General features: G+C 46.3%; 1 protein-coding gene across 3 annotated transcripts in view; it reads left to right on the top strand.

The window, feature by feature from the left end:
• GXYLT2 (glucoside xylosyltransferase 2) overlaps positions 1 to 16,644 on the top strand; it is a 151,227-nt gene that overhangs the window by 85,021 nt on the left and 49,562 nt on the right. For all 3 annotated transcript variants that reach the window (XM_063941035.1, XM_063941033.1, XM_063941034.1), the window contains exons 2-3: positions 9,924 to 10,107; positions 14,447 to 14,578. In XM_063941035.1, coding sequence (XP_063797105.1) covers positions 9,967 to 10,107; positions 14,447 to 14,578 — 273 coding nt within the window. In that variant the 5' untranslated portion in view covers positions 9,924 to 9,966. The remainder of the gene's footprint in view (positions 1 to 9,923; positions 10,108 to 14,446; positions 14,579 to 16,644) is intronic.

The raw sequence follows: 16,644 nt of genomic DNA, 5'->3' as shown, positions 1-16,644 counted from the left end.
ACTTCTACCTGAATATTTAGTACAAGTATTCTGAGAAATACATCCAGTATCTGACTGCATTATGTTTTTTATATATATATATATATATATATATTCATATAGTTTTACTAGTCTAGTGCAGTGTTATTGTTAGTCCGAAATAATTTCTGCATCGTAACTGTGACTGAGTGTGCCTGTAGCTGCTGTGTGGATTTCACTCCTCGTGTATATCACACCTATTGCTATCACTGTATCTTGTACCCTGGGGGGCTAGGTGCGTCACGGTTTCATATATAATGCTACACAGTATATACTGTTTAGTGTGTTTTACTGTGTATTTTAGTCACCTCATACCGCTTTAATTCTCTGTTTGTGTCCTGTATTTACTGTCACATAAATCAGGGGGTTATTTGCAGGTATTGTATTTCTCTGGCTATATTGTACTGTTACGCTCTACGGCTACATTCACCATAATGTCTGCCACACAGGGTGGGAAATCCGCGGATGCTTCTTCATCATGCAGTGCTTGCACCAAGGATTTACCTGAGGGGGAAGTTTTAACTGATGGTTTGTGTACTGGGTGCCATACATCTGCCAGTCAGCCCGCAGCACCTGTAGCCAATCAGGAGCCACCATGGGAAGCGTTCTCAAGTATGCTGAATACTCTTGTGACACATCTTACGTCCCCTGTGTGACCTTCTGTGCCATTGCAGCCACATATTGTCCCTGTAGTTAATCCACCCTGGGCGGACACTCTGTCTAACCAGGTACAACAATTAGTCTACTCCACGTCCCTCTGAGGTCAAGGGGTCATCTAAGCGGGCCGCTTCCTCCTCACAGTCCACTAATATTTCAGATAATTCTTCAGATGAGGATGGGGATTATACTGATCCGTCAGACACAGATACAGTTGCTTCTGACGAGGAACCTACAACTCAGATTGATGTTCCTGACCTAGTGGAGGCTATTAAGCTGATTCTACAAATTGATGATGAGGTAGAGCCCACTACTGCATCTATGAAACCTGATAAGTTCAAACGTCAGAAAGGTACTAAAGTAGTCTTACCACATTCTGACCATTTAATCGACATACGTCAGGAATCCTGCTAGCTCGTTATCCTATCTCTGCGGAGTTGAGTAACAAGTGGGAAAATCCACCGCCGGTGGACCCTCATGTCGCCCGTCTTGTGGTGTCATCTACTCTGCCTGTCCATAGACCCACTATAGCAGCCTCCTGGGCTGCAAAAGGAGTTGAAGCATGGGTTTAGGCATTAGAGGAAGAGCTACCTCAGGATATTTCTGACACTGCCAGACAATATCTGTCTCATATTACCACCGCCTCCCATTATATTCAGGAGGCATCCTTCAAGGCAGGTGTAATGGCAGCCAAGGCATCTACTACATCTATACTGGCTCGCTGAATTCTGTGGTTGAGGTCCTGGAAGGTGGACCTGGACTCCAAAAAGACCTTGGAGGTGCTCCCTTTTAAGGGAGACATCCTATTTGGGGAAGATCTGAACAAGATTGTGACTGACTTGGTGACTGCTACGACTGCGTTTCTCCAAAGTACTAATCCTTCTGCACCAAAGGCTAAGAGTACCACTTTTCGTTCCTTTCGACCTCCAGGGAAAGCAAAGGGTCAGGTGTATCCGAGATAGGCTCGTGCTTCCAAAACCAAGCCCAAACCTAAACAATCCTGGGCTGCCCATCTGCCTGCTTCCAAACAAGACATGCCTGCTCCATGACGAGCCGGGCCTCTCCCTGGTGGATCCCAGGGTGGGAGGCCGACTTCTGCAATTCGCCCAGGTCTGGTTAAGGACCATTTCAGACGCCTGGGTGCGGGAAGTTGTCTCTCACGGGTACACTGTCTCATTCAAGAGACGTCCCCCTCGCCAGTTCTGCACAATGGCTATTCCTTCAGATCCGTTGAAAGCGCAAGCTCTACACCTGGTTATGCGATCCCTCCTGAATACAGGAGTGGTAGTGCCGGTACCTCTGTCCCAGAGAGGCAGGGGATACTATTCGACCCTGCTTCTAGTCCCGAAACCCAATGGGTCCTTCCGGCCTATACTCAACCTCAAATCATTGAACAAGTTTGTAAGAGTGTACAAATTCCGTATTGAAACTCTACGCTCTTTTGTGCTGGCCATGGAACCCGAGGACTATATGGTATCCCTGGACGTACAGGATGCTTACCTGCACATACCTATTGCCATTTCGCATCAGCAGTATCTGTGGTTTGCTATTGGTGACCTTAATTTTCAGTTGCAGGCTCTGCCATTTGGACTAGCCACGGCACCTCGGATTTTCACCAAGGTCGTGGCCGTCATGACGGCTTTGCCCCATCATCAGGGAATCAGGATCCTGCCGTATCTGGAAGACTTGCTGATCCTAGCGAACTCCCAAGATGTTCTCAGTCATCTGGACCGGTCCAATTCCTACAAGCCCACGGGTGGCTCATCAACTGGAAGAAGTCCTCGCTGGTCGGAGCATGGTGCACCTGGAAGCACTGCTGGACAACCACAGCCAAAGATTGTTTCTGTCTCCAGAGAAACTTCAGGACAGAATCAGATACTTCCTTCCTCGCCCAAGAGTGGCGATACACTCGGAGATGCAAGTACTAGGCCTCATGGTGTCGGCTTTCAACATGGTAGAGTACGCTCAATTTCATGCCCGCCCTCTGCAGAGGTTAAACCTTTCCAAGTGGGATGGCCTGCCCCATCGGATCAGGTCTCAAATGATCTCCATGACTCCGGATGTTCGTCTGTCGCTGAGCTGGTGGCTACAGGACCAACAGTTGAGCAGGGGCCGTCCCTTCTGGGTCTCCAACTGGGTCCTACTGATAACGGACGCCAGTCTGCGAGGTTGGGGCGCGGTGTTAGAGCAACACTCTCTCCAGGGTCGGTGGACCAAAGGAGGAATCTCTCCTCCCAATAAACATTCTAGAATTTCGGGCAGTGTTCAATGCGTTGACGCTTGCCCTGCCTCTGATACAGAACGGGCCTGTTCAAGTACAATCAGACAACGCCACCACGGTGGCATACATAAATCATTAAGGCGGCACTCGAAGCCTCATGGCAATGACGAAAGTATCGAAACTCCTTCGTTGGGCGGAATGCCATCTGCCAGCAATATCGGCGTTGTTCATTCCTGGAGTCCTCAACTGGGAAACGGATTCCCTGAGTCGTCAGGACGTACATGCCGGAGAGTGGAGTCTTCATTCAGAAGTCTTTCAACTCCTAGTGGGGCCTACCAGATGTAGACCTGATGTCGTCTCGACACAATCGCAAGGTTCCGGTCTTCGCAGCAAGGACAAGGGATCCTCAAGCAGCGTTCGTGGGTGCACTAGCATTTCCATGGAACTTTTGGCTGCCATACGTGTTCCCTCCAGTATCACTCCTGCCCAGGGTACTACGGAAGTTCAAGCAAAAAAGAGGAATAATACTTCTAGTCACTCCAGCGTGGCCCAGACTGCATTGATTCTCAGACCTGCAGTGTCTATCGATCGAGTGTCCTCTTCTACTTCCTCATCGCCCAAACCTCGTCGTTCATGGCCCTTGTGTCTACCCTGACCTTATCCAAACTATGTTGAAGGCCAGCAAACCGGCTTCTGCACGGATTTGTTACAGGGTCTGAAATTCTGACTTCCCCTGGTGTGCTGTTAAGAATTACGATGCATACAATTTCAGAACTTCCAGACTTTTGGCTTTTCTGCAACAAGACCTAGACTTAGGACTTCGTCTGGCCTCCCTCAAGGTTCATGTTTCTGCCTTGTCGGTGTGGTTTCAGAGGAAGATTGCGTCTTTTCCTGATGTTCATACTTTCACTCAAGGCGTTTAACGGATTCAGCCTCCCTATGCTCCTCCTGTGGCTCCATGGGATTTGTCTGTTGTCTTGATTGCCCTACAAGAGTCTCCATTTGAACCTCTTGAGTCTGTGGACCTTAAATATCTTACGCTTAAGATCGTGTTTCTGCTGGCTATTGCCTCTGCTAAGAGGGTGTCGGACTTAGGAGCTTTGTCCTGTCGTCTGCCCTTTCTGATTTTTCACCGTGACCGGGCAGTTCTTCGAACTCGCCCTGGTTATTTGCCTAAGGTGGTGTCATCTTTTCACCTTAACCAAGAGATTGTGGTTCCGGCTTTTATCTCTTCTGGTTTGTCCCCAAAAGAGCGGTCTTTGGATGTGGTATGGGCTCTCCGTATTTACGTGGAGAGGACTGCCTCTCTCAGGCGGTCTGATACCCTTTTTGAACTTTTTGGTTTTCACAAACGTTGCTGGCCTGCGAATAAGCAAACCTTGGCCAGATGGATTAGAATGGTCATTGCACAAGCTTATGCACAGCTGGTCTTCCAGCTCCTGCTGCTATCAAAGCCCATTCTACTCGGTCTGTTGGACCTTCTTGGGCGGCCCGCCGTGGCGTGTCCGCTGAACAATTGTGCAAGGTGGCTACATAGTCTTCAGTGAACACGTTCATTAGGTTTTATGCCTTTGATACTTCCGCCTCCCAGGATGCTTCCTTTGGACGCTGGGTTCTTGTACCTGCTATGGTGTGTCCCCTCCCATGAGGAACTGCTTTAGGACATCCCCGATGTCCTAAAGCAGTGGAACACAGTGTACCCGCTGCAGAAAAGGAGATTTATGGTAGACTTACCATAGTTAAATCTCTTTCTGCGAGGTACACTGGGTTCCACAGGGCGCCCACCCTGACGCACTTAGCTTTTTTGGGTTTGTATGGCATTAGCTGCTGGTCCCTTCTCCTGTCGTGAGAATGTGGTTCTATGTGACTAACATCTGCCTTCTCGTTTACCTTCTACTGCATTGGACTGGTTAACGACTCTTAGCTCCAGTGTTTGGAGGCGGAGTTATAGAGGAGACCATGCAATGCATCCTGGGAACAGTCAAAGCTTTAGCCTTTTGGTGCCTCTGGATCAAGATCCAACTCTACACCTGATGTATTCCCTGTGGAATCCAGTGTACCTCGCAGAAAGAGATTTAACTATGGTAAATCTACCATAAATCTCCTTTTTCAAAGGATTACTGTACATAGTAAGTAATACGTCTGTAGGAGTTTTCTTGACACTTTCTAGATGTACCAAAAGCAATTCTGTTACTTTAATGTAGAGCTAGACAGACACTGGCTGTAACGCTCGGTGGGACTACAAGTCCCATCTTGCCCCCTACAGAAAAACATAACTGTCAGCTCTAAGCATGTCTGCATATCCACACGTGATTTAAGGACATTCAGATTTAGGCAACCTGTGGCTCTCTTGCTGTGGTAGGACTCCAAATCCAGAACATCCTGCTTTTCCATAGAGTTGTAGAACTGCTTGCTCTCAGGTGTGCGTGTATATACTGAACTTTACACACCTTCACCCGACACTGTGATATTCAAGGTTAGGGAAGTGCTGTGTCTTTAGCTTAGAATTACAACTGCTGGTACTTGTAGTTCCTCCACAAGCCTCATAATGCCAGTTTCTAGCTTTCAACTGTGATGGCGGTTATGGGGAAGATTTACCAACGCTTCTAATGGGCCCTACACAGTGGCAGATTAAGCAGAACGATATGAACGTGCTCGTTCATATCGTTCTGTGTGCAGGCACCAACGACTAACGATGTGCGGCCCCGCGCTCGTTAATCATTGGTGCACCATCGCTTATGTATGCAGGCCAATATGGACGAGATTGTCCATATTAGCGTGCAGTGCTATGGAGACGGGTGATGGGGGGAGTGAAGAAACTTCACTCCCCCCCGTCACCTCCCGCCCGCCGCCGGGTCGCCCGTCTGCCGTATCCGCCGTCGGGCAGCTCGGGGGCGGATCGGTATGTGTGTAGGGCCCTTAAAACAGAAGTGGATGTGTTACCTATACCAACCAATCAGATTCTGTCTATCATTTTACTAGAATGCAATAAAGAAGTTAATGCTAATCTGATTGGTTGCAATGGGCAACACAATTTTCCATTTCTAGAATCTACCCCTAGATTTTAAATTGATTTGTTTGTTATTTTTAATAGCTATTGTATGGATGCCTATGTATCTATTTTATATTTTTACTTGTAAGTATGTTCCCCTTAAGGGAAGGATGGCAGGATCCATGGAAAATATGTGCTAATCAATCATTAATCCAACAGCGCAGAGTATAGGGTTTAACACGTAACCGCTCCTTTTAATAATTCACGTTGTTACCCTAAAAAGCTGGAAGGTAAATACTAATTCGCAAATGAGTTCATTAAATATTTATACTCCACTGCAACAGGAATTTAATTAAGACCTCTAAGCCTTGTCAGCTCTTATTGATACATGGCACTGCGTGGTAATTGGAAAGTAGTAACCGTTTAATTCCAGAAGGTAACACACACACTCATATATATTTATCAACATTGATTTATATAGCAGCTTCATATCTCACACTGCCTACCAAACAGAAGGATCATAAAATATTAAAATACAGGTAGATACTATATGGTATTAGGGGACAGATTTATCAAGCCCTGGAGAGTGATAAATGGCACGGTGATAAAGTACTAACCAACCAGCTCCCAACTGTCATTTTTCGAACACAGCGTGTAACATGGCAGCTAGGAGCTGATTGGCTGGTACTTTATAACTGTGCAATTTATCACTCTCCAAGGCTTGATAAATCTGGGCCTAAAAACACAAAAATTGCTAATAAAAATGATGTCATCACATTGGCATGCAGTGACAGTTGGTTGACCTCTGACCCCAGTGTCGGTGATTTCATTTCCAGAGTATAGCGCACATCTATCCTCCAAACAGTTCTGTTAATTCCCATACTTAGGCGTAGATGTTCTTAAGCCTTGGAGAGAGAGAAAGTACCAGCCAATCAGCACCTAGCTAATTTTTCAAGCACAGCCTGGAACATGGCAGTTAGGAGATGATTGGTTGGTACTTTGGGGGTCATACCGAGTTGATCGCTAGCTGAAAATGTTCGCTATGCAGCGATGATGCAAAAAAGGCACTTATGCGTATGCAGCGCAATGTGCACGCGCAGCGTACCTTCACAACGGCCGATGTAGTTTCACACAAGGTCTAACGAAGCTTTTCAGTCGCACTGCTGGCCGCAGAGTGATTGACATGAAGTGGGCGTTTCTGGGTGTCAACTGACCGTTTTCAGGGAGTGTTCGGAAAAACGCAGGCGTGCCAGGAAAAACGCAGGAGTGGCTGGGCGAACGCAGGGCACGTTTGTGACGTCAAAACAGGAACTGAACAGTCTGAAGTCATTGCGAGCGCTGAGTAGGTCTGAATCTACTCTGAAACTGCACAAAATTATTTTGTAGCCGCTGTGCGATACATTCGTTTGCACTTCTGCTAAGCTAAAATACACTCCCAGTGGGAGGCGGCATAGCGTTTGCACGGCTGCTAAAAACTGCTAGCGAGCGAACAACTCGGAATGACCCCCTTTGTCTCCATCCACTTTACTTTCCAAGGCTTAGTAAATAGACCTCTGAGCCCCTAATGCTTCACAAAGATTATTATAAGCCACATTTGAGGTGAATGTCTGCTCCGTTCAGTGGCAAGTTATCGGGGCAGAGGGGGAACGCGGGGGTTTACCTGTGGATGTATCACATGTAACAGTCTACAGGAATGGGTCAGATAGATGGATTCGTGTTATCTTTCTCACAGCTTAGTTTTCAGTGCATCCTCTCCCTGTTTGTAACACAAAACCTCAGTTCACTGATACAAGAGTAGATTAAAATACTAATACAAGCGATCGCCAAGCCCAAGAGGAAGTCACATCTATTGCTTAGATTTTGATACATTGTAATTAGAGGATGAAAACAATATGCCAAATGTCTTGGCTTTGGAATAAAGTGTCTGTGTCTATATGATGTTCAGCAATTGGAAGTGTGCCTGTTGTGGATATAGAAGGGGAGGGGTAAGGGGTGTTGGGTTGCACTAATAGCTTTCTGCTGTTAGTCATGTGAATGAAAAGTATTAATCTATGTGTTACCACCCATGAATTCTTGCTTACAACGCCCCTCCCCCACAAAACTCACTTGATACAGCTAAAATGGGCTTCGTATAATGGGGGTGATTCAGATCTGATCACTGGGCTGCAAACTTTGCTGTCCTACGTTTGGATAGTCGCGGCCTCCAGGGAAAGCGATCCCATGTGTACGCAGAGCTGCTAAAATCCAGTGTGTGCTGTGTCTGCGCAGCCCAGGATTTACTCCTACAGTGCGATCATAACAGGCTGATCGGAGCTGGAGCGGACGTCAGACACCCTCCCTGAAACCGCTTGGGAACGCCTGCGTTTTTCTGGACACTCACAGTAAATGCTCAGTTGTCACCCACAAACGGCTTCCTCCTGTCAATCACCTTGCGAACACCCGTGCGATTGGATTTTTCGCACCATCCCGTCGCTGACCGGCGATGCCCGTTCTTGCAGTTTGACGCGCGTGCGCATTGCGGTGCATACGCATGCACAGTTAGTACTTGATCACCTGCTGTGCCAAAACGCACAGCAGCCATCAGGTCTGAATCACCCCCAATGTTCTAAGAGCACTGGCATAAAAAAAGCGGGTGTGGATTATTAGATCTATATTAAAAAGGTCTACAGTCAATAAGTCTACCACTAATGGTGGATAGGGTCAAAAGATCGACAAAGAATAGGTAGACAGTAGGAAAGGTCGACAGGGTCAAAAGGTCGACACGGAAATGGTTGACGCAAGAAAGGTAGACACATTTTCTTTTTTTTTCTTTTTTTCTTTTTTGGGGTGTTTTGTCATTTTTCTGCCACAAACAAGCCCCATTACTGTACCGCGTCCCCTCGCATGGCTCACTTCGCTCGCTATGCTTCGAGCAAGGTGCCTCGCTCCGCTACCGATGCGCTCTGCACAGGTTACTTTTCCCAGTTGTAGTCCCATGTGGATGGTAAAGTTTGAAAATGTTTAAAAAAATAAATTGTGGCTACCATATGTGTGTTGACCTTTTATCCATGTCGACCGTATGACCCTATCGACCTAATGCATGTTTACCATTAGTGGTAGACCTATTGACTGTAGACCCTTCTAGTATTGATCTATAGTCCGGATACAAAAAAAAAAAAAAAAAACACAAAATGGCAGTAGACCCCCTCATCATCCAAATTGGTAATATTGAAATATTTGATGACGACGATAATAATAGAATTTATTTTTAATTTAATTAGTAAAAGTGGATTAGCTGCAGAGTACAATAGCCAATTCCTATTTCAGCTATTATCTCTATGGGAATCATATTACAGCCTTGGATCATATTGATCTCTCCGGGCATATTCGCCATCCGTTGCGCCTTGCTCATCTATGACATATTTCATATTGCCGCAGTAAAACGCAGCACATGCCAAAATTGTGTTTGTACTTTGAACCCTATTTTGCCATCACATTGCAGAGACAATGATTGTAAGGTAGATTTAACAAACCTTCTAAAGAAGACCAGTAGAGGTGTTGCCCGTAGCAGCCAATCACATTCCAGCTATCATTTTGTACAATGTACTGGATAAATGTTTTCTAGAATCTGATTGGTTGCTACAGGGTACTTCTGGCAAGTGCAAGAGCCAATGACCTGATAGGCCATTCCTACTGCCTGAAAGCCTAACCATTTAGCTCAACCTCCCGGAGCTCTAATTCGTCAGCATGCACAGATGGGGTGTGCCCGGGATTCACAACACAAATCACAGCCCCAGTCCATCTCTCTGGGTCACTATGGCAAAACCCTCATTTGTCCTTTTTAGAAGTTTGCATAGCTCTCTCCGTGAGTCTCTGTCACATGTTCTGGCACTAAATAACATGCCGCTGTGTGAATGAGCCTCTAGAGAGTAGTGTCCTATAGACTTTGGCGCAGCATCTGCTGACCTGTGAGAATCTGCCCTGAGGCTGGTGCAAGGCACTGATATTATCACACTTTATTTTCTCAGTAATAAATTCGGTACAATCTCTCTGCAGCGTTCCAGAACGGAAACCACAAGCACCAGCCCCAGAGGAATGGATGCACCTTGCCGTGGTGGCATGCGGGGAACGCGTAGAGGAAACGGTCACCATGCTGAAATCTGCCGTGCTCTTCAGTGTGAAAAAAATCCGATTTCACATATTTGCAGAGGATGCATTAAAACCGGAGTTTGAACACAAGGTCAGTGAGTGAGAATAATCCCTAAACCCGGATGTAAGAGAGAACCAGGATTGACGTTAAAGGGGAGTCATGTGATGGTTTCAGTGGCGACTGGAGGCTGCTGAGACAAGCTGGTGTTAGCCAGAGGTGCATCTTTTACAATGTACAATGTTCAATCTTTTACAATATACAACATTTATAACATCTTTACCCCCACCCCGAGCAACAAGGATAATTACACAATATCACAGCCCTCACCGTACTGCCTTTAAACCTGGAGCTCTTCCCAGTGCAACGTTTGTGGTTAAGTGTTGTATGCTAGTAAAACAATTAAACAAAATATAAAACACTGGTTGAGTAAATCTTGCACCGCTCCTGGTTCAATCCTTAACCCGTCTATACGAAAGGTTCACGAGGTCTTCTTTATGAAGTCTTTAATACTGTAGTAGATCCCTAGATGTTTGTAAATAAATAACGCATCCATTAAAATATAGTGTGAATATGCACAATCATCTCGGGTATAAAGATCCCAGATTGTACTGATTTCCTTTTCACCCAAATTTATGTATAGTGAAAACCAGGATACTCACTTCTGTTCTTACATGCAAAAGATACGTGAACTCCCATAAAGGTATCGTTTGGATAGTCCCTACTTGTCTTATGGAAAACACCTTAGTGGATAGGTGTAACAGGATTTGCTTAACATTTGCTTATATAAAAACAGCGTTTGCTGGAACAGTCCTAGATACTCTGGTAAAGGTGGCTGTCTTCTCTCCAATCACTCCTCCTAGGAGGACAATTAGGGGCCTATTCATGAAACAGTGAAAAGAGTGGAGAAGTTGCCCATGGCAACCAATCAGCTGCTCCGTACAATTGCATAGTATGCAAATTATAAATGTTACTTCAATGCTGATTGGCAACTTCGCCACAGGCTCACTTCTCTCCACTTTTCACTGCTTCATGAATAGACCCCTTAAACTGTTAAAACTGTTGCAGCGACTATTTGCAGGGCCATGGTGTTCCCCCCGCCCCCCCCCCATCTATAACACCTTTATCCTCTTGAAAATATAAGTAATTTATGCATTTTAAATGACTTATACTGTGAAATCACATTTTCCTGCCTGACAACATATATACAGGTGTGTCCTCATACACTATTGCCGTAGTCGCAGCAAACAGGCCATCATGGCGTACCAGGTCTGGCGCAACTCGGCTAGCGATGAGCGTTTTTCTGTGTACGAGGACACACCTGCATAACAATTGATGATTGGCTTCATTCAGATTTGATTTATCAGGGCTTGCAGAGTCTCCTTTTATTGACAAGTCCGTGAGTGCTGCCTGTCTTGCAGCATATATATAATATAACAAACATGTCGTTTCGCACTCCCAGGAGCAAATGTAGTATACCGCGGTGCATACTTATCAATGATGTCACCATCCACAAGTCCCAGGACAGGGAACACAACGGCGCGCCTTGGATTTTCATATATAAACAGATTCTTTGATTTTATCATCGATGTTTCAGAGGAGCCAGAGACAGCGACTCCGTGATACGAGCATGTAACATGAAGAAACGTTCTCCCTCTATATGAGAGCAGGCAGTGCGCTGGGAACAGAGCGGGTAGTAGCGTGACAATGTTCTGCTGTGAATTGCTGCTGCGGATAAATGTTTATTGGGTCAGATGTTCTTTGTCTGAAATAACAGTTCCTACAAAAAGCACCCAGACCTCCTTCAACGTTCTTTAGTCCGTTCCGGAACGTCCTCCGAAGATTTTCTGAAACATTTGGAACAATGGGCCTGATTCAGAAATGGGCTGTCTTTTCCGATTTTTACGCAGATTTCCGCTGTTTGTTGTACTGAGCATGTGCAGATCGGATCCTGCGTTGTTGGACGCAGTGAGTAACAGTCTGCAGTCGCTTGAGACGGGGAAGGGGGCCATTTTACAAAACTGGCGGTGTGTCGGCCCGCGTTTTACAGGCGTGTTGAGCCGGGTTGATGAGGACTTCCTGGACTCAGCTGCCCTGTGGCAGCCATTACTCAGATGTCAGATGGTCATGCAGCAAATCAGAGAAGCCGATGGCGGCTGTCTTTTTACTTATGACGCCTCCTGCGGCTTTTGCATAATTTAGCACAGCTGCTGCGTACAGAGACCAATGTACTTTCTAAATATACTGTGATGACAGAATAATGGGTTTATAATGCTCTGTTTTGGTGGGTGTGATAGACGCACTGGTAAAGTGATGAACTGGAGATATGTATTTTCCCAGGTCTCTGCCCTGTGTATTTTAAACCCCCAGGAAATGTCTGTTTTGCTAAACAGACTTAATAAGAGTTTGGGCTTTTAGTAAAAGCCAGATAATGGGTCCTGGGGATGTGGATATGAGAGAGAAGGAAGGGCTCCGTCCATGAGGCCCATTTTGGGTTTTTAGGCCTCCAGCCTGAGAGCAGGCTAATTACCTGTAAGAGGCTGATTAAAGCAGGGCTTGGCTCAGGGTTTCACTACCATGGGGAAACAGGCCTGTCATGAGACGCTGTGATTTGACTGTAAGTACTGTGCATATGCCCATGAGGTGAGGGGCCTATTTGTTTCCAATTGTAAAGTGCAATGGATTTTACTGTGACTTATAAGAAACTGTTAACAAATGAATAAATCTACCCCAGTAGAGGGAACACCTATCCTGATTTCCCCACATGGGCCTATAAAGCACAAACCCTCAAAGGAATCTAAATAGTGTTTAATGGGTAAGAGACTGCCTTTGTTCCGTAAATACAGTAATTCTAATGAGTGTTTGTCTGATGCATAAAATTCAAGAACAGTCACAAAAATGACTTGTTGAGCTGCACTCTTTGTTTCTCTAACTGTTGTGGCAAATAAGTCTCTCGGATAACCTGTGCATTGTCAGAGGCCAGTTCTTGACCCTTGCGTGTGATTATATTCCACCCCTTTGGGTTCAGAAGTGTATCGAACACTAGTGCAGGTCTGAGGAGTCCTATATGGTACGTCCCTCTTTTGGCTGTTGAAAAACGTTGACTATTTCAGGATTCAGACAAATGAGAAAAATGATTCTGTTGATTATGGATCAATCCATTCTCTAATTTATATATAAACATTGTGGAGAAAGGGTCCAACTGTATCTGTAACCTGTATTCGTTCTAGTCAGCAGAAATGCCGTATCATGAATACGGTCCGGTCACCTAAATTAGGTTCAGATTCAGTTGGCTGAATACGAAGGCTTTGCCCAAATCTAGATGACAAAACACTTGTGAGGAATCACAGGTCCATGCATCCCTAGTAAGTAAATGATGGTAAAGAGCTGTACTAAGGGAACAGAGCGACATAGGGGCCGATTCCGAGTAGTACGCAAACCCCATGGTGGGTGGACTGTGTTGTTGCTCGCAGTTCCCCCAAGAATCATGAAGCAACCATTTATGGGGCTGAGAAGGGGTGGTGACCGGGACCGTTCTGCAAAACAGGGGCATACCACAGATTTTCTGGCCTCGGCAGAGTGAAAGCACCTGCCATCCTGTGTAACCTGAGGATGTTCACCCAGAGGGATCCGATGCAGCAGCGGATTACAGACGTCGGCAGGAGACATCTATTAGCACAAAATGCTGCCTGCAGAATTTACATATTTACTCCGTGCTTACTGCATACATCCAGGGCCGGATTAAGGTCGTGGGGGCTCCTGGGCAACAAATTTGTGGGGCCCCCACACACTGTCCTCACAACTGCAAAAAAGCATGGGAGTAGGCGTAAAGCATTTACCTGTCTCCTCTCCGTCCTCCTGGGCAGCTGAGACATTCCATTGCAACTGCGGCCGCTGAGGAGCTTCACTCACTTCAGTGTGAAGTCTCGCGAGATAATGTCAACTCTCGCGAGACTTCACACTGCAGTGAGTGAAGCTCCTCGGCGGCCGCAGTTGTAATGGAACGTCTCAGCTGCCGAGGAGGACGGAGAGGAGACGGGTAAATGCTGTACGCCTACTCCAATGTTGTGTGGGGGCCCCGGGGATGAATGCCCCTTCCGCCCCGCCGTTAATCCGGCTCTGCGTACATCAATGAATCAGGCCCATGTTCTCCCATTGCCTGTAAACGGCTATTTAATTCTTCAGCAGCTGTTAGGTGTGAATACTTGATCCATCAAGTTATTAACACATTGTACAAAAGGCTTTATTTAGCCAATAAGCAAACTAGCCCTCTGCTTGCACGATTTAGAGGGTACCATATCGCTACTTGACCTTATTCTCTGTAATCTGTTTACCCAATAACAGTAGCTAAGGAATTGGGCACCTCTAAATGTCACCAAATTGCAAAAGATTGTTATTTAATTATACTCATTTATTTCTTTCCCCCCAATAGCTTGCAGAATGGCCGCGTCCGTTATCTAGAAAGTTTGACTACAAGATTTACCCAATTTCTTTTTCCGTTGGAAATGCTCAAGAATGGAAGAAATTATTCAAGCCCTGCGCCTCACAGCGTCTTTTCCTTCCGGTAAGAGGCTTATCCTTTCAGCATCTGGTTACCTAGAACTTGCTCCTTCTGTATATTTCTGTCTCCCTGCAGCAGAGAGTTTATTTTATGCTTTATTTGAGCTCTCCTGGCCAGCATATGTTTCCCTGCTTCTGATCTCTCCTCTGCCTGATGTGTGTGCTTTAAAGAGCCGGTCACGGGGTTGTGTCCCTGCCAGGAGTGTAGAGAGGGACCGGGATATGGAATACTGATTCCGACTCTTGTATTCTTCCTCCAGTAAGAATAGTCATCCTATTCAAAGAAGAAAGGGTCCCCATCAGAGAGAGAGAGAGAGAGGAGGAACAATGGGGTCATTTAAAAGGTTGCGGGGAGCTTGCAGGCTTTCGGTTAGAGTTTTTTTTTTCTTTGCTAGATTTCTCAGGCTACTTACGGAAACTGCTGTGCTGCAAAAGCTTAAGTTGATGTTTGCAAAGTTCTATGCCAGCAACTTTAAAACTTAACATTTTGTCCAGATAGGCATGATAATTAAAGGGAATCAGTCATCTTGCGAAGGGGGAGGGGGGGGGGGATTTAGAAAATCTTGGCTAGCTTAAAGATGTTAATGTGCACAGCCAAAGATTGCTGCACACGCTCCCTGTCGCTACGCTTTTTATTTTCAAACAACTTTTCAGTTTTACCCGGTGTAGAAATTATTAATGCAGGTCAAGGGCTGGAAAAGGCACCAATTGCTCCCTTATATGGTGTGCGCACACACAAACCACTGTCACCGTATAAAGCATCTGCGACGCTGCTTACTGCGTGGCAATGGTTCACATGAACAGTCTGTTAGGACTAGACAGAAATATGTTTCTCTAACGTCCTAGTGGATGCTGGGGACTCCGAAAGGACCATGGGGAATAGCGGCTCCGCAGGAGACTGGGCACAAAGTAAAAAGCTTTAGGACTACCTGGTGTGCACTGGCTCCTCCCCCTATGACCCTCCTCCAAGCCTCGGTTAAGATTTTGTGCCCGAACGAGAAGGGTGCAATCTAGGTGGCTCTCCTGAGCTGCTTAGAGTAAAAGTTTAAATAGGTTTTTTTATTTTCAGTGAGACCTGCTGGCAACAGGCTCACTGCATCGAGGGACTAAGGGGAGAAGAAGCGAACTCACCTGCGTGCAGAGTGGATTGGGCTTCTTAGGCTACTGGACATTAGCTCCAGAGGGACGATCACAGGCCCAGCCATGGATGGGTCCCGGAGCCGCGCCGCCGTCCCCCTTACAGAGCCAGAAGACTGAAGAGGTCCGGAAAATCGTCGGCAGAAGACGTCCTGTCTTCACTAAGGTAGCGCACAGCACCGCAGCTGTGCGCCATTGCTCTCAGCACACTTCACACTCCGGTCACTGAGGGTGCAGGGCGCTGGGGGGGGGGCGCCCTGAGACGCAATAAAAACACCTTTTTTGGCAAAAAATACATCACATATAGCTCCTGGGCTATATGGATGTATTTAACCCCTGCCTATTTTTACATAAAAAAGCGGGAGAAAGGCCGCCGAAAAAGGGGCGGAGCCTATCTCCTCAGCACACTGGCACCATTTTTTCCTCACAGCTCCGTTGGAGGAAGGCTCCCTGACTCTCCCCTGCAGTCCTGCACTACAGAAACAGGGTAAAACAAGAGAGGGGGGGCACTAAATTGGCATATAAATATATACAGCAGCTATATTAGGGAAAAACACTTATATAAGGTTATCCCTGTATATATATATATATAGCGCTCTGGTGTGTGCTGGCAAACTCTCCCTCTGTCTCCCCAAAGGGCTAGTGGGGTCCTGTCCTCTATCAGAGCATTCCCTGTGTGTGTGTGCTGTGTGTCGGTACACTGTGTCGACATGTATGAGGAGGAAAATGGTGTGGAGGCGGAGCAATTGCCTGTGTTAGTGATGTCACCCCCTAGGGAGTCGACACCTGACTGGATGGTCTTATGGAAAGAATTACGTGATAGTGTCGGCACTTTACAAAAGACTGTTGACGACATGAGACAGCCGGCAAATCAGTTAATACCTGTACAGGCGTCTCAACACCGTCAGGGGCTATAAAACGCCCGTTACCTCA

This window comes from Pseudophryne corroboree, chromosome 9 (genome assembly GCF_028390025.1).
Source record: "Pseudophryne corroboree isolate aPseCor3 chromosome 9, aPseCor3.hap2, whole genome shotgun sequence".
NCBI lineage: Eukaryota > Metazoa > Chordata > Amphibia > Anura > Myobatrachidae > Pseudophryne > Pseudophryne corroboree.
The sequence above is the reverse complement of the archived record's forward strand: the minus strand, read 5'-3'. Positions and strand labels throughout refer to the sequence as shown.